General features: G+C 37.8%; 2 protein-coding genes across 4 annotated transcripts in view; both read right to left on the bottom strand.

Moving 5' to 3' along the window:
• Window positions 1–25,653, bottom strand: part of LOC109048817 (laminin subunit alpha-5-like) — a 67,727-nt gene that overhangs the window by 30,847 nt on the left and 11,227 nt on the right. For 2 of the 3 annotated variants that reach the window (XM_042750703.1, XM_042750704.1), the window contains exons 3-13: window positions 13,121–13,238; window positions 12,230–12,348; window positions 11,892–12,062; window positions 11,680–11,777; window positions 7,091–7,206; window positions 4,197–4,315; window positions 3,928–4,018; window positions 2,085–2,219; window positions 1,818–1,862; window positions 1,578–1,718; window positions 1,087–1,224 (exon numbers count right to left, since the gene is read on the bottom strand). In XM_042750703.1, coding sequence (XP_042606637.1) covers window positions 1,087–1,224; window positions 1,578–1,718; window positions 1,818–1,862; window positions 2,085–2,219; window positions 3,928–4,018; window positions 4,197–4,315; window positions 7,091–7,206; window positions 11,680–11,777; window positions 11,892–12,062; window positions 12,230–12,348; window positions 13,121–13,238 — 1,291 coding nt within the window. Of the gene's footprint in view, window positions 1–1,086; window positions 1,225–1,577; window positions 1,719–1,817; window positions 1,863–2,084; window positions 2,220–3,927; window positions 4,019–4,196; window positions 4,316–4,432; window positions 4,447–7,090; window positions 7,207–11,679; window positions 11,778–11,891; window positions 12,063–12,229; window positions 12,349–13,120; window positions 13,239–25,653 lie in introns of those variants that run through there. The other variant, XM_042750705.1, reaches the window with a different exon arrangement.
• Window positions 21,037–24,837, bottom strand: LOC122141921 (transcriptional regulator ATRX homolog). The gene is made up of 2 exons (XM_042750711.1): window positions 24,516–24,837; window positions 21,037–24,376 (listed from the first exon to the last, which is right to left on the bottom strand). The coding sequence occupies exon 2, from the start codon at window positions 24,297–24,299 to the stop codon at window positions 23,085–23,087; it is 1,215 nt and encodes a 404-aa protein (XP_042606645.1). The 5' UTR covers window positions 24,300–24,376; window positions 24,516–24,837; the 3' UTR covers window positions 21,037–23,084.

Genomic DNA, 25,653 nt, shown 5'->3' with positions numbered 1-25,653 from the left:
TTGCATAGCAGACACAATTTTGCCTGAATGATTCAAAACTTTTAAGCAAATATTTTGAATAAACATTCATTGACTTCCTGAATGATTGAGAGTTTTTGAAGAAATCGATTCGGATAGGTGAATGATTCAATGACTCACTTATAAAGACAGTCCTTTTTTTGTGCCTGAATGAGTCAATGTTTTTGAACAAATCTATTTATTTGAGAGAATGATTCAAATGATTCACTCGTAAAGACAGTCATTGGTTTCATTTCAGAATGAATCAGTTTTTTCAAATAAATCAGCTGAGTGAAGAATTCAAATTACTAATTCATGTGGACAGTTACTTTTTTGTTCCCGAATGAATATTCTTGAACAAATCAGTTGACTGAAAGATTAAATGGCTCTTTTGAGGCAGTCACTTGTTTCGTACATGAATTAAACAATGTTTTTGAAAAAATCAACTTGGTCGAGTGAATGATTCAATGACTCATTTATCACTTGTTTTGTTCCTGAATGATTCAGTGTTTTTGAACAAGTCAGTTAAGTGAAATATTCAGTGACTCATAAAGACAGTCACTTGTTTTGTTCCTGAATAAACCAATGTTTTCGAACAAATTTATCTGGTTGAGAGAATGATTCAGTGAACTCGCTCATGAAGACAGTCACTTGTTTCACTTTGGAACAAATCATTTGAATGAATTGGACAAGTGAACGATTCAAAGGACTCAGTTATACAGACAGCCACTTGTCTCCACCTACTGGTGTAATGATGTAAACTGCAGAAAGAGTCACTGAAAAATCTCCACCACTAACACACACACTTACAGTCTTTAAATGTGCAAACAAACAAGCAGAGTGAAAAGTCACGCCACTTAGCCAATCAAGTTACTACATTTTATAATGTGCACTGATAAATCAAATGCAATGAGACCAAAAATGTGTGTTAAGAAAGTAAATAGGGTCAATTAAAAATTCAAGTTGACCTTAATCAGAGCAGAAAAAGAACAGAAAACAGTTACTGTGGCTCCACTGTAAAGTTCATGGTTTGGCAGCACTCTTGGGGGATTTTGAAGTTTAGTGAGATTAGAGTTGGCAAGCACTCACATTGGCACAGTGGGTAGTTGAAGTAGCCGGGCGCACACTGCTCGCATGAATAACCCTGAAACCCGCTCCGACACAAACACTGGCCCGTTAGTGCATCACAGGACCCATCCAGGCAACCCTGGCCTGAACACTGACAGCCTGGGGGGAAGGGAGAGAGACAAGAATGTGGGCATGTTTGCATTGCCTTTGTCATTGGGTGGTATATTGTGCTCACAAACACTCCAACTATGTGCAAGATCAACAGCAGTTCAGCAGACAGTCAAACATTGATGCAACAATCTGCATGTGTTTGCTCAGATGGACCTTTCACCTGCTGCAGTGGATTACAAAGAATAGACAAAAACGGGCAGAATGGGACAGCTGATCTGATCTGGGACTTAGCAATGGACAGACACACATAATGCATAATGAGATGACAAACAATATACTAACAATAAAAATTCACTGCAATTAACTCAGTGATAATTATAAGAGCCATAAAACGTGCTTACGCTGACAGTTGAGGCTGAAGTGACCAGGAGCACATGTGTCACAGTGTTCTCCGGTGAATTCAGGTTTACACACACATGTATTGGTGCGAGGGTCCGGCCTACAGGAGTTCCCTTCTGTACCTGCAGCGCTGCACTCACAGTCTGCACAACACAAGAACGTAATAAAATCAGTGAATGAGAATAAGAATCAAATCAGATTCAAATCGAGATAAATCAAACTGAATCAAATCAATGTCTTACTAATGATTTCCCCTGCAGGTCTGGCCTCTCCACTGATGTACCCCTCTGACAAAAATAAACAAGCAACTTCTTTACAATTTTTTTACACACACACACACACACACACACACACACACACACACATACACACACACACACATATATATATACTAAATATTTGTTTGAATGCTGTTTAGAGATAATTATCCACACTGGATGAATTCAGCTGAAATACTGCCTGTAACCTTTATGAATGCTTCAAAGATACACCCACACACAGAGACTTACGGTAGCATTCAGGGAAGGCTTCGTATCCCTCCGCACATGTGTCACAGTTCTCTCCGGTGTAGTTGGGTTTACAGTAACAGCGTCCGGTCAGATCCTCACATGTGCCGTCAGTGAACTCAGACTCACACTGACACTCTGCAAAACACATGCGAGAATCAGAGAAAACCGAAAAAGAAAGAAACATGCTTCATCAGTATCTAAAGGTTTAAAGGTACGGTAGGCAGTTTAAGAGAGGCTAGCAATAGCAAGCTAGCTTTGAAAGCATAAGATCCCACCCTCCCTGCAAATTACTCTTCAAAATCACGCCTCCTCCAAAACACATGAAAGCGCTCCAGGAGACCAGAGGCAAACCAGAGACACGATGAGAGATGGTGTTGGTGGAGGACTGGATGCAGCGCTGTCAGATTATCTCATATCTCATTCACCAGTGAGGAAAAATTACAGTAAAAAGTGCATAATATTACAATAATAAAGCTTTCTAATGTTCGATCGGTCTGCAATAGCGCAAACAGGGTTCACGAAGGTTAGGGTTGGTGCAATAGACAGTGCTGACGGTGACAACGGTGTTAAGCCGCAACACCGGTTACAACACTTGTCTACTGAGGCACCGACCCCCACCGTCGTTTAGATTTTTTTTACAGTAATAAAAATAATTTAGTTCAGTAAAAGAACAGACACTACAATTAAAAACTGAACGCGGCTGCTCAATGAAGCGTGCCGAACGACAGTCGCATCACAGATCAGATTTAATGTATCACGTGAGGAAAGTGAGTCGAGCTGAATCACAAGAAGTGTGAGGTGAGACATACAAGACGATGGCGGATGATTTATTTTCAGAACGAAACACAAAAGGATTTTGAAAAGCCTGTTGACTTTCGCCGTTTATCTAAGGTGATTTTGGAAGTTATTTTTAAACATTCGTTTCTTATTTAATTGGTTCCACATTATTTACTGATTTTTACTTTATTTAAACTATGTGTAATTTATTTATTTTATTTGACATCATGGTGTATGCCATGCCTCCAAGCTTCCTTACTCGTTAAGCTAATAAACGTTCTATGTTTCTTATTACTTGGTTATATATTATACATGTTTACTTGGCCTATTTCCAGTTGTGTATATCTATATAAACTTTATGTATGTTATTTTATATTAGGCATAGCCTGGCCTATAGCATGGTGTATTTTTATTTGTTTTGTTAATAAAAGTTCTATGTTTTATAAATAGGCTTAAGTGTTTTTGACGTTGTATTGTGTTGTTGCATTCAAGCAATTGACCCCGAACTGCCGCTAATTCGAAAGTGAAAGTAAAATGCGCACTGCGCTTTTAAGCTATTTAAAAGTGAAGGAAAGCGAAGAAAAGAGGGAAAATTCAAACGAACTAAAAACAAACAATTGCTTTACACCGAATTGCCGCTACAGAAAGGTAGGAAAACCTACTGTAATCCTCAGGCCGAGGAATATGATTAAACAAACATTTTATGGTCCTACACCTTCCACAGACGATATAAATACATATAAATACATTTAGACCACTAAGTGACTGCTTTCAGAATGTGAAGAGACTTTCAACCAGCATAACGAAAAATGTTTTTAAACCAAATCAACTACTATGTCTTTAAATGCATGCATACAGTTCAATTTGTATTTAAATGTATGCATGACCAGTGCTGCTTTTAACGAAAACTATTACAAATAATTTTCATTAATTGAAATAGGTGAAAAATGTAAACAATCATTAGAAATGTTGTTTCGGCAACTAAAAGAGACAAAATTTTAAATTGAAGCAATAAAATGACTAAAATAAAAATAAATGAATGCTAAACAGATCACGGGAGACTCACTTGAACAGGCGAATGGGGACTCAAGAGAATGATCAGGTGATCTGTAATACCCAGGAATGCAGCGCTCACAGTTGTTGCCTGTGGTGTGATGCTGTGGAAGAATAAAAATCACCAAAATCATAGAATGTATTTGCTAAAACATCAACAGCTGTTTCTAAACCTAGTTTGTTGTATGCACTTATGTTGCCCATAAATGCTGTCTAGGTGGGTCTTGAGCCACAACAAATGCATCCGCACCACCATTAGTGTGTCTGTACACCTGAGCCCACCTGGCATTCGACGCACACCCCTCCGCCGCTGTATTTTCCCTGCATGTTGAGACTGGCTCTCCTCTGGTCGATCTCTGGATCATAGTAGCACTCTGATGAGTGTCTGTGGCAGTTACATGCTGCAAACACACACACACAACACACTGAGATTAATAACTCATCTGTCAATGCAGACAGAATAACATACAAGCAGGACAGATATAAACAGGACATGCACAAAACACATCAGTGTCCACCTGAAGAGTTCAGACTGTCCCGAGAGGAATGACAGCAGAGAAGGGCAAAGGAAAGACAAAAGAGAACAGTAATTAGCTAGGAGTGAAGTTAGCATGGGAAAAACAAGAGAAAACTGTGAAGGAATCTTTAGTTTGCAGCTGGAAATACAAAAAGTTCAAACATTTAAACATAACAAAATCATTTTGTGTACGCTAATTTGTATAGATGTGTGGGTTTGTATGATGTGTGATTATACAATCGTAGAGAAACCTGAACGGGCAATGTGTGACTACAGACCTTATTGAGATCAAAATTTGACAATTAAATGTGATTACAAAGTATTTTAGGGGTTCTCTGATTGATCAGCTACCGATCACAAACGGCTGATAATCGCTTTGGGATGATTGATCGGCGGTATCTATACAGTTCGATCTTAAAAAGCGATCTCAAGTTGATGACGCATTTGCCGTCAGAGGTTTGGCACGACATGCAATGGCACATTCTCTGTCTTGCGCAGGTGAAATAATTTTAATGCTGAAGGTGAGGTACAGTTCATATTTCTTCATTAAATAACTTATGAAGTAGCTTACTTGAAAACTTTCTGTGAGACAATTTCACAAACAGCGTGAGTGAATCACCACGCACACTCTCTTTCTCTCAAAATGCGCCAATGGCTTCAAATCACATCGTGTCTGCACTATAAGCGAGCTGCACAGCTGACACAGGAATCGTCACTTGCACAATCGAGACAGTGTCACATCATCACTAAAGTTTATAAAGTGCATTTATTTTAAATTCTTGCCAGCTCTCCTGGAGACACATACACACATAATGCCAGGTTCACATTACTCCGTTTGCAGTGTGTATGCGGTGCATATTTTTATATGCATATCTATCTATCTATCTATCTATCTATCTATCTATCTATCTATCTATCTATCTATCTATCTATCTATCTATCTATCTATCTATCTATCATTTTTGATCTATGATTATTTATTTTAAAGTCCATCAGAAATTTCCACAGATTTTCCATACACTTTAATTAGCTGTGATTAGCAAAAATGATTAGGACAAATTCACTATTAAACATGAATACCAGCAGGCTCTGATCATGTGTTTTTCCTGTCACACAGTGGAGTTTTTGACAGGACATGCGCTGTGGAATGACTGTGTTTTGTTAGGGTCCAGTCCACTGACAGCAGGGTGAGGACACGGTGACCCGACGTGAGATGAAACAGCTCTGTCAGATGAGATAGTCTCTCTGGCTTTACTCAAGCCAGCTCTGCTCACAGATGTGCTATAAACCTCACTGAGGTCTCTCTCCACACAAAGGGGTGGTTTTATATTTGGGAACACAGAGATTAGATTAGGTAAGAAACAGCAGATATCCAACAATATACTCGGAGGAAACGTTTTCCAGACTGAAATGGCTCCCAATGTACCGATAGACACCCAGAGTGAGTCTAAGATCCTCTTAAAAGCATTGTGGGACTATTTTTACAGTGTGTGAGAGAAGCCAGACTGGATTAGTGTCTGATTGAGCTCACAGCAGGCTGGAGCTGTTCACACAGACGGCCAGCCTCTCTTATTCACACTGACTATGACTACGCTGATCCTAAACTGAAACTATAAACATCCACATACAATCAAGAATATAAATCAAAACATCTTTGCACAACAAAACCAATCCAAGGTCTGAAAGGCTAATATGTATCAGGTAGCCACTTTTACTTAGAGGACAAGGAGTGCTCCTTAAAAAAACACAATATAATAAATTATTAATTTAATAAATTAAATTAATTAAAAAAAATTAACTATATATATGTGTGTGTGTGTGTGTGTGTGTGTGTGTGTCTGTGTTTGTGTATATATATATATAAACACATTTTTTATTTTTAAATAGACATGTTCAACCTAAATTTTCAATTTTAAATGTTTTAAATGTAGTTAAATAACACAATAAAAATAAATAAATACATAATTTATGAATGAAATGAAAAATGTATAATGAATCCTTTTTTTAATTAGACAAATTAAGACTGAATAGTTTTTAAAAATGTTATAAATTAATACATTTATGTTTTTTAATTGACATAAAATAGACATTTTAATTAATGTTTTAAAATGTAATTCAATAAGACAATACAATTATTATAAAAAAAAAAAAAACTGTCAAACTGTCAAAAAAGGTTTTTATCCACTTGCCAATAGTTATAATGCCACTTAACAGTTCACTAGAACTTCAGGAAAAAATATATATAACACCACAAAAATATGGACTATGAGTATGATGATAGTCACATAGTCTTTCACATTGTTTAGAATGACATAAGTTTAAACGATAAAAATGGGAGAATGTAGGTAGAGAAACTGGTGATTAAAAGTGTGAAGACAGAGAAAGAGATCGCACTTCCAGACAGAGATCAAGATATTCTGAACTTTCTGAAAAAGTCACACTCATACTTAGTGATTAAATGTCACGTCTATTAATATATAAAAAAGAGCACTGTTAGACAGAATAAAGAAAATGCTGCTCTGCCATCAAAAAAGGAAGGCAGAAAAAATCTCCCACAAGAAAGAAATCATGTTTTGAGAACAATGTGTCAAGGAGGGGCCCTGCAGGTACTAAATCTGTGTTCTGTTTGCTCACTGGACGCAGAGACAGGAAAACTCACGTTCACATTCATTGGCACTGTAAGTGGTGGCTGGTTTCCATGGAAACTGGTTGAAGCCGGGGCAACAGCGATCACATGACAGCCCGCAAGTGTTGTGCTGGCAGGCACACTGAAGCCTGACATAAAAGACAAATCACAGGTTAACAACCAAACACAATCACACGAGTTTATACCTTAAAACTAAAACTTGCTGTATGCTTTTGAGATATTTGAGCAATTCTCAAATATAACTCATTATTTTGTCATATTTATGTGAAAAATATGTATATGTTATGCATACTTATTTTGTTCATGTTTCAGGACAGAATCTTATATAGAAGTTCCCACTTGTCTTCTTTCTGTCTCAATCTTGAGGGGCCACTATATGCAAATACTAAAGTACTTCATGTCTGTGGGCCTCAAATGAGCAACACAAGAGCTTTTATTCAAGTGTCTAAACTTCTCACTGACCTTGCTGCTTCCAGGAAAAGAATGAATTAGGGAGAGAACGCGAGAGAGTCTTTAAAACCTGACAGTCTGAACGGGTTAAGTTCTTCACGCTTGCTAAATTTTCCTCCATCATCTGAAAAGCTAACAGAATTAACTGAGACTCAGTGGTCTGCTCATGGGGGGCTGCATTCACACACGTATCTTCATAAATCTACTAGGGATGCAGCCATTAACCGGTTTCAGGATTAACCGCGCTTTAAAACGTCACGGTTAATTAATCGTAAATGCTCCGCTACACCAATGTTTCTGTTGCATGGAACGGAACAGTTGCAACTTGCGCAAAACGAAAACAAAGTTACACTAGCAGTGCACCAGCTTAAAATGCTGTGCTTATCAGAGACACGGAGGCTACTACACACACTAGATTAACCATGAGGAACCAAACAGCGATCCTTTATTTCCACCATAGAAATGACTCAAGTCGATAGTGTGTTACTATTTTGGGTACACCAAGAATGAAATTTAAATACTGCCATAAAAACTGCTGCTAAAGAGCGAATACACGGCTTTAAACTATTTTAATGCACGACATCAAGGCAAGACTGACATGAAGCTATGGAGCATTCTGCCTGCTTCAGATCAGACAGAGATGAAAAAGTGCGGTAACATCACATTTATTTGAATTAATTGATTTTATTACACGGCTCTGTGGAATACTTGATTCTGATTGGTCAGTCATGACATTCTGAGGTATGTTATCCCCGGATAACAACCTGTAAAAGCTGATAACACAGACTCATCCGGGTAACAGCAGTCGGCGCTGTACTCTTGCTTGAACTATTTGTTCTTGGTGGAAGCTTTGCATTTGTTTAGCTAATAAAACATTAAAACTTGATTCAAAATGGTGTACAATTGTTTAATTATGTCATCCTGGTATCGCGGACTCGCTCTTGTTTCATACAAACGCAGCTGCTGCCATTTTGCTACGATTGTTTTGTACACTGTAATGGATTATAAGAGAACTAACAAACTGGTAAGGTTTTAAAACATTTTCGTCTTAATTATTTTATTGCCTTAATTATTTTGTGGTGAAATGTTGTGTAAAACGTGGTTTGACTGCACCGTTTCCCTTAATTGTCCGTTTAGTTTGAATTTGCCGCTTGCTCGCAACTGCTGTTTTCACGGAAGCTTTGCTTTCAAATATTTCAACTCAAATCAATATTTTGTGACTAATTATTTATTTATGTGGCAAGTAGCCCTGTAATAAGCTGGATAATGTACATCCAGCCGGTTGTTCTCGCAGAATAAACCCCGACAGGTTGATCAGGACCCGACGTGAAGCATTATCCCTTACATAACATTTAGCTACTCTAATTAATTATTTGATCGGGAGAGAGAGAACTACACAGAGAGAAGTGTGTGTGTGTGTGTGTGTGTGTGTGTGTGTGTGTGTGTGTGTGTGAGCCTGCGTCTCTCTACAAGCGTGTGTTTAGTTACTTAAACAGTGATTTTACCCCCTCGTTGCTGATGAATATAATGTAGCAATTCAGTATCTAAGCTATTTTATTAATAAAAGTCGCGGGGCAGGGTTCACAGCAAGTTTGTGTTGTCCTGAATGTTTGTATGTGTGTGCAGCTCAATCTCCGATCTCCGATCTCACAAACCAAAATAACAGACATGATTTTCTCATGATGTTCCCACAAATTAAAATGTTTATCGCACTGAATTTTCATACCAAACAAAGGTATAGTTCACCCAAAAATTAAAATTCTGTCATTAATTACTCACTCACGTTCATCTTTGTAACACAAATTAAGATATTTTTGATGAAATCCGAGAGCTTTCTGACCCTGCATAGACAGCAACACAACTGACACGTTCAAGGCTCAGAAAGGTAGTAAGGACATCGTTAAAGTAGTCCATGTGACATCAGTGGTTCAGCCTGAATTTTATGAAGCTACGAGAATAATTTTTGTGCACAAAAAACAAACAAAAATATTTTTTTTGGGGCGAACTATCCCTTTAATGGAGTGTAACATCCATAAGAAGTCTTAAAAATGTATCACAAGATCATAAAATAAAACTTCTGATATGTTCACTCTCATCAGTTTCTACAATGTTCCATCCAGTCTTGCACGTAAACATGGGCAAAACGCAGACTTTTCACTTTCACTCATTTGAGCACTAACGAGTGCACACATATGGAAGGACGCACATTTGCACTCAAGTTTGCATTTTAATTTCCCTGAATCTGTTTGGATGGTTCAGCTTGAGCAGCAGTTTAACCCTTCATTAACACCCAGCCACAGTCAGAGCAAGCCTCACTTCAAATGAGCTACAGCCAACCATACTAACCAACACCATCCGCAGCCTATTAACCCTCCACTGCCCTCAAGATGTCCTCTAAGACTTTAACACACATGCCTGAATGTCTTAAGCTTCAAGTTCAGCTAACAGCATGGAAGAAGTTAACTCACTACACAAATCTCCCCATAAATCAACTGCACACTGACATCAGTTTAACTCCTGATACCTGTGGGGCAAACAGGTGCACCTGGGAAGCTTAGGTGGAGCACGCTTTAGTGATTGACCTCTGACCTTCAGCGTCTGACTCATTCTTTGGGTCATCCTCATTTAGCTCTGTCAATCAAAACCCTCCACCCTTCAATATATGTATTCATTCATTCATTCTATTATCGACAAGAAGTCTATTATGCTCACCATGGCTGCATTTTACAATGTTTAGCATTGTAAAATGTCTATCGTTTCACATACTGTTTAAAAAAATGAATTATTATTATTATTTTTGCATTCTTGTAGCTTCATAAAATTACAGTTGAACCACTGAGCCTACTTTAACGATGTCATTACTACCTTTCTGGGCCTTGAACGTGTCAGTTGTGTTGCTGTCTATGGAGTGTCAGAAAGCTCTCGGATTTCATCAAAAATTTCATCATTTGTGTTCTGAAGATGAACAAAGGTCTTACAGGTTTGGAACGACATGAGGGTGAGTAATTAATGACAGAATATTTGGGTGAACTAACCCTTTAACTCCACCCTTTGTATAATAAAAAAAATCACCACAGAAACACTCAATTAAATGTCCAACACCTAGAAACAATGTGTGTTGCATGTTGAAATATACAGGTGTGACAGTCTCAGAGGAAAACATCTGGCCTCCTTTATCCCCATCGCATGTATATGAGTAAAACTCCACAATATCAGTTACACACGCAATCCATTTCCTATACAGAGGAAATCACAAAGAACAGCAGATTTAACAGAGATCCATGAAGGTTATGAAAACTCTCCCTCCTCTCCAAACGCAATGTTAGCATCTGTTTCTTGTTGCTATGATCGCTATTAACCCTCTGGGTTTTGATAAGTCCCTCACAGGAGAGTTTCTTTTTTCAAACTGACACATTTGACACCTTCCAGGTGGTTTATATTCCTGTTTGCTCACACCGAACACTGCAGGAATCTGTGGAATGACCGAATACAGTAACAGACTATTTATCAGCAGGGACAAAAACTATGACCGGCGGATATATCTTGATTACGACATACAAAGAGCCAGGAAAATCTCTCAAGATTCCTGAAATATTGCGTAAACAATGTGATCTGCTTTATGTCCAAAGGTCTGCTGCACTAGAGGACCACACACCACATATTTTTGGGATTTCGCTTAAATGTTCGTAAGATTTCATTACTCTTTAACTTCAGGAACATGATCAAAGTAGCAAAAAACTCTACCCACTGGATACATTCCACAAAAACCTCTAGAAAACGTTTTACAATAACACGAGAGAATAAAACCCTTCTTTATTTGTGAACTGATACTTTTCAAAGCATTGGTCTAAAGAAAGAAAGCATTTATTTGAAATATAAATCTTTTGTAAGATTATAAATGTCTTCAGTTACTTTTGATCAATTTAATGGATCCTTGCTGCATAGAAGTATAATTAAATAAATAATTACTAAAAATCAAAAAACACATACTGTCCCCAAACTTTTGAACAGTAGTTAGAGTACTGAGAAGTAATATTTGTATACCTTCTTGTGGCACATGTAGCCTGGCAGGATGTTCACAAGCTCTGACACCCTGTCTGATGGTGCGAAGGTGTAACTTCTGACTTCTGATATTGTTAAAAGTCACTTACTTGTATGGATCGTTGGGATCTTGGGCATTACAGGCCTCAGCGTGGCCATTACACACACATCTCCCTCCAATACTGATGTCCTTAATACTGTAGTAATACTGAAGAAAAAACATCCAGATAATATGTTACAGATAGAATAATTGATGGTTTTAAACATGCATCCGATGGAGCTTTGTTTGTAACTTCCGTCTATGGAAAAAACTGTATCTTACTCTTCGTGTGACCGTGGGGTCTCTCAGGGCTTTGCCCATCAGGTGTCCCAGCAGCGTGTTGGTGCGCAGGAAGCGCAGGCGGATGTTGGTGGCCTTGGTGAACTCCCTCAGAACAGGAGAGTAGGAGAAGTTCATGGCACCCGGACGTCCGTTCACCAGAGACACCACAATCTGGACATGTGTGAGAGTGATTTAGGAATCATAAAAAGTCAGACATCCCAATAACACCTAAAGTATAAGTATTATAAGTATATAAGTGCATCTACAGAGATATAAGCAGCAAAATAAAGTCAGTGGGCAAGAGCCAGTGTTTGGACAGAGTTTGTCTGTGTCCGTACCTCTCCATTCTCCAAAGGGACAATGCGTGAGTACTCTGTTGTGCAGATGATATCGTCATCATGGGTGATCCTCTCGATAGTCCTCTGGCCAAACTGCTCGATACAGTCTCTCTTAGAGGCTGGAGCAAAAACAGAGACATGAAATCAAATCAGTTATCAAAATGTCAAAGAAAATGTGAAACATAAACATAACTGAATTATATAATCATTTATTTTCATTGTTATTGTTTATTATATTAATAACATAATAATCTCAATTAATATAAATCTAAATTATAATTATATTAAATAATATTTTATAAAATATAACAGTAAAAATACCATTCAAATTAATATTAATTACTGAATTAAACGTAAACATAATATAAAGTATTATATATAAGCAATTACCCATTTTTCCCAACAAAATAAAGAATTCATTATTAATAATGAATGCAAGGCTGACTCTCTAGACAGAATATCATCTATAGAATCTACCACTTATAAAGTCACACTGTAATCACAACTCCATCTTTCTTTAGCATTCTGCCTTTTTTCTGTATGGACTCATGGAGGCAACTGTGGGCTGATGGATTGTGAGTTGAACAAAACAACTGAATATTACGTTTCATTATGCTGATAATGCCAAACCTCCAAATGCCAGCCAAGGACTCTAGTTACTGTTGCCAGGATTGTGTTGCCACCTACAGTACCGATGGCCTTTAGTAAACTCAATATATGTGTGTTGCAAACACGAATGCCAGAGAACAGAGAGAACTGGCCAAACCTGACCTTTCTCACTTAACCCACACTTTCATTCCCATCACTGAAGGCCACACACTCTTCACAAAGTTGTTTTCAGTACATAACACTTAAGAACAATGATAAAATGCTCATTTCAGTTATACTCACAGGCGAAGAACTTCCACGGCTTGTATGTTTTCCCAAAGTCAATGGAGTGCTCCAGCACCCACAGGTCCGGTCGGGGCGAGTTGGCAAACTTGATGAGCACATATGCAACATGGAAAAGCTGGAAAGAATAAAAAGAATTTCAACGTAAGTTCACATATGAATAATATCTTATTAAACTGTAACAGCAGCAATCAGTCAACTTGGTTTATGAGCATCGGCAATAGCCAGTAATAAACCCATTTTGATTGACCACCAATATAATAAAGTTGATGACGTAGCCACCACCTTAAACGTCCTGCAACTTTTCACATGAACTCATCACATATGAACTCAAAAATAGCTGAACTCTTCTGTCATATCAGTCCTGTCTCTCACGCTGTGACCCTGCATTAAGTTATGGCTGTGAGTTCATATTAATGTCAAAGCAGTGTTGTTTTTACATGACTGATGGATTGATAAAGTCACAGAGGCTCACAGATGTTTTCCCCACAGTGACTTAATCAAAGACATGGACATAACTGGACAGCTTTCCCTGAACTCACTCCATTAGTGTCACTCAGTCAGCACACAGTCATTCTGCCCCACAGAGAACGAAAGGTGGAAGGAAGTAATGACATGATGATGATCACTATTAAATGATGCAATGCTAAGGTAATGTTGAAATTTATCATTGATGATCAGTGATCATTAATTAATTATCATTGATCAACAAAAAAACATCAAAATATCTGACTGCTATTTTATGTGTGTAAATATATATAATATATAATATAAAAAACATAATAATAAAATATCACATCTAGCAAGTTTATATATTTTTTTAATAAGTAATTTATAAGTGTAACAAAATAACTTTTTTTCTTTATTATAATCTCAGGACAGTTATATCACCAAAACATTAAAATTGAAAATGTTTATCATAAAAAAGCTGTAAAGTCATGAGTATTGCACTTCTAATATTTCTAAATGCATTACCAGATATGTAAGAACTTTATAATTTTTCTCCTAAGATAGTACATAAATCATGGAATTAGATAATAAAAAATATTTTAAATACTGTGTTTATGACACATTTCCCTGTAGCATCTCTGACGCAAGTTAAAACTTTTCCACCTGACATTCATTTGTGTTGGTTTTACTATCTCTACCGCTCCCAAAACACCAATGTCACATTCTCATGGGAACGGCTGATCTGTCTAAGAGAGAGAGGGAAAATATCACAAACAAAAAAAAAAAATCACACCAGTGAAGCACATCAGCTCCGATAAAACTACAAGAGCAATCCATAGTGGAGCATCCTACTATAAACATCAGACATTCTTCATCTAATCTGTCTGGAAATGTGTCTTCCTTAAGAAAGCCACGGGCTTAATGTTTAAATATCCATCCACTTCCTCTCTAAGCCCCTCAGCTCTGACAACACAGTGTCCCCTTCAACACACACACACACACACACACACACACAAACCATCCCCCACCATCTATACTAACTTCCACAACCCGTCAATGCAACGCAACCCCAAAGCCCCTCTGCTACAAAGAAGCACTTCAGCCACATCGGGGGCCTTTGTCAACGCAAGCCTCCTCACAGATACACAGAACAAAAACACATCTGTGGAAATATCTGAGGGGAGAGGAGAGGTGGAAAGGTGGGCTCTTTGAAATGGGGATCAGATGCTCTTTCTTCCATCCGTCAGACGGGCGGTTGGTCACAAGGGTGTGAATGAACCTGAACTTCAAGCTAAGTTTACACAACAACGATGTAGTCAAAAACAGAAACGTTTTTCCCTTGCGTTTTTAAAAAGTTTCACGTATACACAACAACATTTTCAAAACGATTTGCGTTTAGACATATCTGCGAAACCGGTCAAAAACGCTGTATTACGTATATGCCAGGCCAGTAGTTGGAGCTGTCACCTTGTTAGTAAACAGCACCTGTAGAGAAGTGATGATTATGTGTTGTGTATGATGTGTCTCCGCTGTTGGTTTTAATATTGGTGAAGTAAATCCACACTTTGCTGAAGAAGCGTCAGCAAACTCTTAAACAGCAAAAACAGTACCCTATACTCTCTGCTATTGTTGTGTATGCTTGTTTGTGCTTGCTTTTAAAATCGACAGGTACTGCACGTCTACATACCTAACACATACTACGCACGCGCATAACGTCACTGTTTTCAAAGATTCCCGTATTGGGTGTTTATGCAGAAACGATAACAGTGCCGTTTTCAAAAACTTGCACTTTGAAACCCGTTTTCAAAAATATACGTTTTCAGTCCCCAAAATGCTGTTGTCGTCTAAACGAACAAGCAAACAAATTAAAAACTTTCCCGTTTTTGGCTGAAAACATTGTTGTGTGAATGGCCCCTACTGCAGAGAAATCCCAGCAGCCTGTGTGTGTGTGTGTGTGTGTGTGTGTGTGTGTGTGTGTGTGTGTGTGTGTGTGTGTGTGTGTGTGTGTGTGTGTGTGTGTGTGTGTGTGTGTGTGTGTGCACTGCACGTATATTAGCAACTTGGCAAAAGATGCAACACAATGCAGAAAGTTTTAGAAGAGGATGAGATTATAGTACATCCAGTGATTTGGTTCTTTGATGGTTACTTTTTGGCAAAAATAAGTTGCTGTGACAGAATTTTATGTGGTTTGGCTGGGTTGGGTTTGTTGCAGCGTGAGGTAAGTGTTTGAAATACACAATCTCAAAAGTCTAGTTGTGTCCAGACTCCCTTTGGCTTAATGATTGTATAAATTCCTCACTTTCTGCATTTCTTGTGTTTCCATAGTGATAAGAGTGGAAACACACAGTCATGAATGGTTAGCCAATCATTAAGCACCTCAGAAACCGGTAACACCTTGGTCAACAGGGCAAAAGAACACTGTTAAACAAAAGGGCTGATTCAGTTCTCCAGGTTGTTTTATTCTGGATTAAGTTATTGTGTTATTTGGGGCAATTTGGGCCCCTGATACACTCTTGCTTATTGCAGGTATAAGTGAACAGCATCGATGAGGTGATCTGTGCGTGTCTGAACATGCTTCAGCGTGACAGAAATCCAGTGTGTAGAGGGGCGTCACATTCATTCCATTCCCCTCACCATCATCTATACTCTTTTCCCACTCATATTTTCAACTATATTTTTCCTTAGGGCCTTAAATGTTAACTGGCTATTTATTGTCACATATCATAATATTCAGAGACAAATTTAATTACACCAGTGGTTCTCAAACTTTTTTATACCAAGTACCACCTCAGAATGCATTTGGCTCTCTATGTATACCACCATAATGACCAACATTAAAATACAGTAGCATAGTAGGCCTACATATTCAGCTCAGCTCTGCACAGTTCAAAAATGAGGCAGTTTTATTCCTAATAAGAATATTTGTAAATACACAGTTTGAACATTAACACTGTACAGTGCTTACAACCAGGTATATAAAAAACTTTAAAAATGATTAAATTAAAATGTGTCGTACCAAAAAGTTAAATCAAAACTGTACTGTACTTAAATGTAAAAAAAAAACCTTAACTCAAATAAAGATTCAATTAAAATGTTTTATGTTTTAACATTATTTTATATTTAATTTAGTGATTCCTCTGCGTACCACACTTTGAGAACCACTGACTTACGCATAAAGAACAACACAAGCAATTAATAAATAAATAAATAAATATAAAAAGGAGATTATGAATTCATCAACCCCTTTCGATATTTTTTTTTTATTAAAATGGAATTACATTTATACAAAAAAATCTAGAAAAATCTAAACAAAATAATAATAATAATAATAAATATTTGCAAAATACAACTTTTGAATTTTGAATCAGATTTAAATGTACACACATTTAAATTAATCATTTAATACAATGCACTTATTGCATACATACATGTTTTTGCATTGTACTTATATTTTTAAAAATACCTGCATGTAAATACATCTGTAAATAATTTCTATAATTACATTTATAATTACCCTGTTCACCCATCCCTTACACCTAAACCCACTGTTAAACCTACCCATAACACCAAACCTGTCCTTAACCTGACCCGTATCCCACCTCAATAGCAGCAAAAGTATTTTGCAATACAATATGAACACAATAAGTGCATTATTTTTTGATGTAAGTACATAGTAGTTAAGGCCACCTAACACAAAGTGGGACCCATTTTTCATCTCTACACCACATCCTGACATGATGTAAGCTTCTGTCTGAGTACAGACGTCAGTGTTGCTCTGCAGGAATTCAGAGGAAAGGAACTGATTCTCCACAGACGTTCCACAACCTCAGTGTTCCGACTTCAGAATAATGGCCTGCTTATGGGGAGAGCAGGAGAAGGAGGGGTTACCATGACAACAGGGGATGCCATAACAGCTGCGAGAGTCCAGTCACACACGTCATAAATCCTGCAACACGGTGAGCTGGTATGTACATGGGTGGCTGAAGTGAACCTGCGACGGGTCACTCCAGAGTTCAAAGGTCAAACACAGCTGCTGCTCCCCAGAGACAGATTGTGATGGGGGGTAACAGATCCCACCCTTACATCCCATTCCACACATGCCTGTGAGAGCTGTGTTTACAGCTATCAATTCACAGCTACACACTTACAAAAGAGCCCAGACTCTAGAGGATCTTATTACATCTTCCTACATGTAACCTCAGGACATACTGGATACTTTTTCTACTTCAAAACACAAAAATGTACCACAAGTGCCTATTTAAAAAAAATATATAAATAAACAAAGGCAAAAACTGCACATCTTATCACTTATCACTATTGTCTTCAAATAATTATGCCCAAGTACAAGTAACTATAATAATGATACGGAGCAAAACCACTAAATCAGCCTATTTAAAACCCGACAAAACAAGTTAAGACTTGAAGTCTTGATTTAAAATCAGCTCAAATCTGTAAACACTGACACAGTTGTGGTTTAACTGAATGTTATCTTTACTGTGGCTCTGATAGGATGTGTATAAGTATTACTGTATTCTATGTGTTTGTTGTTTTGTTTTTATGTTTACTTGTGATTATGATTACCTGCCAAGGGACCGCAAATGAAAATTAGCCATTGGCTAAATTCAGTACAATGCATGAAATGGAAACATTTATGTTAAAATTGTACATGATCCTTTTTCAAATAAATTTTAATAAATAAATAAAATAAGAGGCACATGGGCACAGATAAAGCATTTTTGGCTCCTCAAGGCAACGATGTCAGTAAGAGAAGAAGAAATAGTGAGTTGAGATAAGAGACTGAAAGGACAAGTAATGCATTGCAGACAGATGACAAGACAATAGAGAGAGAGAGCAATGTAAGCTAAATATGTCTGCAAGCCAGAATTTATGCTTACACGTGCATAAACGTGTGTCCTGACACACCGTGCTGTTGAACGCTCTTATCTATAGCTGAACTCTAGCTACTGTAAGCGTCTGAGCAAGTGTGAACATGAGCAGTAGATATCACGATATTTCCAGCCGCGAGACGTTATTGATACTCTGACACGTATCTATATTTTTTTAAACATACAAAAGATCTAAATTCATACCTACACTGTGGCTGTTTACCACTTTAGCTTACCGGAGCAGTAGTACCTCCAGACTTCATGTGGTGGCGCTTCCCAGATTGCAGATGGTCAGATGAACGGAAATTGTAATTCACAGCGAAGAAGAACAAGCGAAATGGTAGACCAACAACAAATCAGAGATGCACTGGCGTCTTATGTTTATGGAGATGAGAACCAAATAACTGCCCCAGAACAGCTATCAGCGTGGAATATAGGCTTTGATCACGTTATCATTGCAGAGTGCATATTGAGTCTGTGAGAAGTAGCGTAACCTCTCCGCTCGGATCGCAGGTGGATTTCCCTCACTATATGAGAGAGAGAGCGGCGCGGGCGCGTCCAGTTTTATGTCAACAAAACTGGATGCTCTCTCTCTCTTTCTTTAAATATTACAAGTGCGCGTTATGCAGAAACATAAACCTGCACCTATGGCATGGACCTTCTTGCATATATTCAAGAAGAGTTTTATGAACTAAAAATGTTTATCTTATATTATAATATTGGGTAGAAAAAAAACACATAGTTTACACAAAAGAAAATATTTTTCACATATTATCCGATTATTATATTTTATATTTTTGTTAAAAGAAAGCATTTTGGAAAAAAACAAGTTGCCTTTGTTGTGTCACACTTACTGTTTCATACAGTATAAGTTTGTTGCCAGTAAGATTTTTTTTTTCAAAAAAGCACGGATGTATTAAGTTAAAGGGTTAGTTCACCCCAAAATGAAAATTCTGTCATTAATTACTCACCCTCTTGTCGTTCCAAAGCCGTAAGAACTTAAACAACAAATTAAGATACTTTTGATGAAATCAGAGAGCTTTCTGACCCTCCATAGACAGCAACGCAACTGAAATGTTCCCAGGTCCAGAAACGTAGTAAATTTATCCGTAAAACAGTTCATGTGACATCAGTGGCTTAACTTCAGCTTTGCAATGCTACGAGAATACTTTTGTGCAAAGAAAACTAAAATAACATAATTTACTCAACCATTCTTCTCCCCCAAGTTACGTGTTCGTGTTAGCGTTGTTTACGTTCGGGGGTGTGGGGGGGTGAACGTAATCTGCATAATAAGTGTTGGTTACGCTTAGGGGGAAGTGTGCGTGTACATTGCAATACTCTCTAAAATGGTGGAAGACGTAACTACGTTTCTGGACCTGGGAACATTTTAGTTGTGTTGCTGTCTATGGAGGGTCAGACAGCTCTCGGATGTCTTAAAAAATATCTTAATTTGTGTTCCAAAGATGAATGAAGGTCTTACGGGTTTTGAACGACATGAGGGTGAGTAATTAATGACATCATTTTCATTTTGGGGTGAACTAACCCTTTAAGTTAAGATTAAAAGTCACTGTAAAGACTTTTACATTGTTACAAAAGATTTTTATTTCAAATCAATGCTGTTTAATAAATTAATTAAAGATTCATAAAAAAGTCTGAACTTTCTATTCATCAAAGAATCCTAAAAAGTATCACAGTTTAAAAAATACTGAGCAGCACAGCAATTTTCAACATTGATAATAATAAGAAATGTTTCTTAAGCAACACATCAGCATATTAGAATGATTTCTGAAGGATCATGTGACACTGAAGACTGGAGTAATGATGCTGAAAATTCAGTTTTGCATCACAGGAAGAAATTACGACTGAAATATATATATTTATTAGACATGTGCCGGTATTCGGTAATGTGATATATCACGGTAATGAATATGCACAATATTGTTATCGTAGGCACTTCTAAATACCGTGAATAATTCTACATTACAAATTTTTCAGAATTTGGGATGCATTTTAAGAATACTTTTCCCATCAACTGGTCAAAATGCACAACACCGCTGTATGCTGCTTGAAAGATTAATAACTTCTGTAGCAAATGTAGCTATTGCTCATCGTGAATGTTAATGCATTAACTAAGGTTAACTAATGAGGTCTTATTGTAAAGTGATACCTATTGATCTTTATAGTTCTTTTGCACTTTAATCTTTGTAAAATGTTTAACTTTATATATTGCTTTATTGTATTTAAATATTCAATTATTTTTGTTATAAGAAAAAAGTTATTTAACCTGTTATACTGTATTATGACTACTTTTTTTAAACTAAATTTCAATATCGTGATAATGCTGTGATAAAAGCATTAGCAATTAATCGCAACATGAAAATTTGATACCGGCATATCCCTAATATTTATATACATTATTTATAAGATTAAAATATTTTAATACTTTTATTTTTCAAGATTAAAATATCTTTCATATTTTTAAAAGTTTAAAATCCTACTTTAAGCCATGACCATCTAAATGTACCTGAGATTGAGCTGACCTATAGTCAAATGTAACAGTTGGCTACTGCAGCTAAACTACTAAACCACATGCTATGTGCAAACATCTCATAAAAAAATACCAACATTCACAAACAGGTGTGCCTCACTGACCCAGTGCGGGAATATTCAGAAAGCACAACGAAACTGAAAAAATATCTATACTGCAATAAGCCCTCACTGACAAGAGAGCTCTTGTTCTCATGTGAGCTTACATCATTCCTGCAGACAGTATGAAAAAACAACATGCTGTTCATCAGTTCTCAACTTCTAGACAGAAAGATGTCACCGATGACATGTATAATCACACCTCGTTTCCAGGGAATACTGGATGGGCAGCTTAGATATAAGTGTATGTGTGTGTGTGTGTGTGTGTGTGTGTGTGTGTGTGTGTGTGTGTGTGTGTGTTATCAGCCCTAAGGCACATGAGTAGGGGTAAGATGAGTTTGAAGGATGGTCATCTGCTCACACCTGCCCTGCATGCCTGAATCCCATCCTCCCCTGCTGCATAAGCACTACAATCAGTCTGGGCTAATTTGAGCATTCCAGCAGTACTGATTAAGGATTCCTCCAAGGACCACGAATGGATTTGGGAATGCTTGCTACAGGATATAAGGGAGGATTGAGATGGTGGGATTTGTAAATTCCCAAGTGGATAATTGTTGCTAGTTCAGTGTTCAACCTGATGGTTGTACTCTTAGCTTCTCCTGCGATTCTCTGGGAAAGAGCAGTGGGTGTTTCCTGTGTCACCGATGCTGTCCAGACTCTAATTAGATATCCCTGCCAGAGTGTCTAATCTGTGTTTCTCCCATCTGCTCTAACACACACACACGCACACACACGCTGGACTCAAAGGGAGTTCTCATGGCTCATAAAGACGATCACTTGTTTAATTCCTGAATTAATGAGTATTTTGAACAAATAAATTGAATGAATGATTCACTTTTTAATGTGTGGTTTGTCACTTACAGTAGGTTAAGTATTTGAAGATCGCAAAGGAAAAAGAGTGAATGATTCAATAACTCAGTCATAAAGTCAATCACTTTTTTTAATTCCTGAATGGATCTGCGTTTTTGAACAGATCAATTAAATGAATGATTCAGTTACTCAAATGATAAAAATGGTAATTTGTTGCCAAATACTGGCATATTGATGTAACCTGCAGAAAGAAAAAATCCCCACCTGACCACATAGCCTATAGATTAGTCTGTATGATGAGCCTGTTATACTTAAGCGCAACATAATTACACACAGAAATAGACTAAAATTGACAAGCTGGGACTGATAAATGCAACTCATGAGGTAACCTCAGAAGTCTCTCTCTCTCCCTGCCCTGCTCAGTCTTTAAATAAAAGTGAATGTATGGGCTCTGTGTATATCCTTGATCAAGCATTAAGAGTCTTGAATCATTGGTGGAACCCCAGCTCCTCTGCTATTGAAAAGTCCTGAAAGAGGAAGCAGGAAACAAGAGGCAGCGCCCTCCTGCCCAGCGCAGTCGGAAAGCCTTTTGTGCTCCTCTGGGAACTCGCTGAGAGGTTAGATGTGGTGAAGGCAGGTGCCCTCTCATTCAGCACCATGAATCACCATAGTGCTATATTAGACATGGTTCAGTCTCAACTGCGACCAGTTTTCATTTGTGGTCTAGATCCACAGATTGTGGCTGACCACTAAAGTTGACACAAGAAGATCTCAAATCATATGCAAGATCTTTATTCATTTTTAAATTATAAAACCTATATAATTTAACAACAATTTATTAAAAGTTTAACACAAATTATATTCAGGGCCTTATGGAATCTTTCAACTCAGTGTTTTGTTTTCATTCAAGAGACAACAGTTTGGTTTACAAAACCGGACATCTCATTTATTCATATAGAGATACGCAGAACATGCTGGATTCATATTTCAGTAGCAGTCTTTTTGTGGTTTAGTCTTCACAGACTCGAGTCCATATCGCAACTTTGTGACATCCCGCGTTATAAAGTAAATTCTACTTTTACTGGATTAGGCAATTCAGTGTGTGTTTCCAACATAGCTAAATTAATTTTGCGGATCCATTGGCTTTGTGTTGTGTTAAAAAACACTATGTCTTATTTATGGCGACCTGATCTCCTCGGTTTTTGTTCTCTGCTTTCTGGCCTGTCAGAAGTCTTTCTTTTTCTTTTTAAACCCTGTCTCGTCTCCATCTGACTACCTGAGCTTTGGTCAGAAGGTGCTCTGGATCCTCCAGCTCTGGCTTCATTATTGTCTCTGACAGAAGGGTCAGCCTGGTCATCAATTGAATCAGAACCAGAGCGGTGGTCTAATCCATTCTTTGTATTTTCTCTACTTTCAGACCTGCTAGAAGTCTTTCTTTTTCTTTTTACTCCTTGTCTCATCTCATCCTGACTGTCTGAGCTTTGGTCAGAAGAAGCTCTCGATCCTTCAGCTCTGACCTCACTGTTGTTGACTAGCTGAGACAGTTCATCATCTTTGTTGGATGATTTCATCTTCCCACATGTTTCTGGTGGGGTACTAATATACATCTGAGAAAACTCTGAGATCAGGGAATCCATTAATGAATCAGACTGGTGGTCTGAACTCTTTTCCTGCTTAATCTGGTCAGCAGATACTCTGGCCTCACTGTTCTCCCTGTGAGAAGGTTCAGGCTGTTTATCATCACTAGATGTTTCTTCAAGTAATGCTGGAGAAGAAAAGCCTGAGCTGAGGGAATCATCAGAATCAGACCAGTGGTCTGGTCTCCACCTTTTCCATTCTCTCCTCTCTGACCTGTCAGGTGCTCTGGATCCTCCAGGTCTGGCCTTACAACTGTTGACCAGGTTTGAAGGTCCAGGCTGTTCATCATCTGTGCTGGATCCACTCATATGTGTCTCCCAACGTGCTTCTGGTGAGTTATCAATAAACATTGGAAGAGAATTAGGGTTGTGGTCTAATCTCCTCTTTTTCCGTAGTCGGCTCTCTGACCGGCCATGCTCTCTTTTGCTTTTAAAGCCCTGTCTCGTCTTAAGCTGACCCCCTGAGCTTTGGTCAGCAGATGTTCTTGATCGACCAGCTCTGCCCTCACTATTGTTGACCAGGGCAGAAGGTCCAGGCTGTTCATCATCTGTGCTGGACTCACTCGTAGATGATCCTCCAGCTCTGCCCTCGCTGTTGCTGACCAGATTAGAAGGTCCAGGCTGTTCATCATCTGTGCTGGACTCGCTCATAGATGGGGTATTAATATACATGGGATAAAATGCGATTTCCAAGGCCTCACCTGATGCATAAAAAGTGATGGACCAGTAATCTGCATTCCAGGCCAGCATGTAGAGCAATGGATTGTGGTAAGGACCAGGAGTCAGGGGATATTGAGCAAGTTGATTGAGGGATCTTCGAAGCAAGTCTATAAAAAAACCTGCGTTAACAGCAGTGAAGCGACGTGGTATGCGTATTTGTGGAAGAGCCCTATGGATATCCCCGTCCATTACTGTTACGTTAATCACATATTGTGGCCAAAATTCCATCAGAAATAACTCATCGACCTCATTGAACTGAATGACAATTTGAGGGTGGTTATCATCAAAAGGATCACCTTCAGCCATCTCAGCTATATACTAATATACTAAACAACAAACTGCTTTTTTTATCTGTAGAAGTCATAAAGCTGATGCCCTGATTCAGCTCCTGCTATTATGCGCCTCTGAGGTACACCTGCTCTATTTAAAGCTTCCGCTTGGAATCCTGGCTGTGATGTCATCGGTGTGATCAATTGAATAATCTTCATTTAAAAAACAACAAATGCTGCACAGCTGTGAATGTTCTAAAATACATTAATCATAAATTAATTATCCAGTAAGCCTGTGTGTGTGTGTGTGTGTGTGTGTGTGTGTGTGTGTGTGTGTGTGTGTGTGTGTGTGTGTGTGTGTGTGTGTGTGTGTGTGTGTGTGTGTGTGTGTGTGTGTGTGTGTGTGTGTGTAAAAATGCTTTACATAAATATATAATTTCATGTTTAAATATATTATCTAATAAATAAGAACATATTAAATATATAATTAACATACACAAGATTATGCTGAACTACATCAGATATTAAGACAAGAAAATCAATAAGAACATTAATAAGAGTAACTGGATTTAATTGGAGTGACAACAATATTTAAATTCTGGGCTAAAACAGAAAATGCGATGATTGACACTCATTACCATAGAAATGTGTTGAAAAAATCCCTGATCATTCAAACTCATGACAACGTCTGAAGATTAATTAGGCTTGATGGAATCCATGAATGCAAAGAAGAATAGGTCATGTTTTGGTGGTGCACTAATATTTTTTTTTAATAATTTTCACATTTGGAGTCCCACCTAGAGAGGAATAATCTTGAGACCCAACAAAAACATTTCAGAGTAAAATATGGGTAAAATGCATTTGCTCCCTTTTAGTTTTCATTGCAAAACTCCACCGGAACTGCCACCTAATCAACCAGGAATTGGACAAACACGCATGCTCTTGCTCTTAAGATATCTGCTCAGTGTTTTTTTGTGGAGGATGCTGCAAAAATACACAAAATACAAGGTTTGAGGAGTGATGGGCTTTTACAAGCATGTACCCCCAAGTTAAATTTAGGAATAGCTGCTTCAGGGAGAGGCATGGATTTATCACTCTTTCTGTCATTCCTCTCC

This window comes from Cyprinus carpio, chromosome B23, assembly GCF_018340385.1.
Source record: "Cyprinus carpio isolate SPL01 chromosome B23, ASM1834038v1, whole genome shotgun sequence".
Classification (NCBI taxonomy): Eukaryota; Metazoa; Chordata; class Actinopteri; order Cypriniformes; family Cyprinidae; genus Cyprinus; species Cyprinus carpio.
Note: the sequence above shows the minus strand (reverse complement) of the source record. Positions and strands in the feature narration are given on the sequence as shown.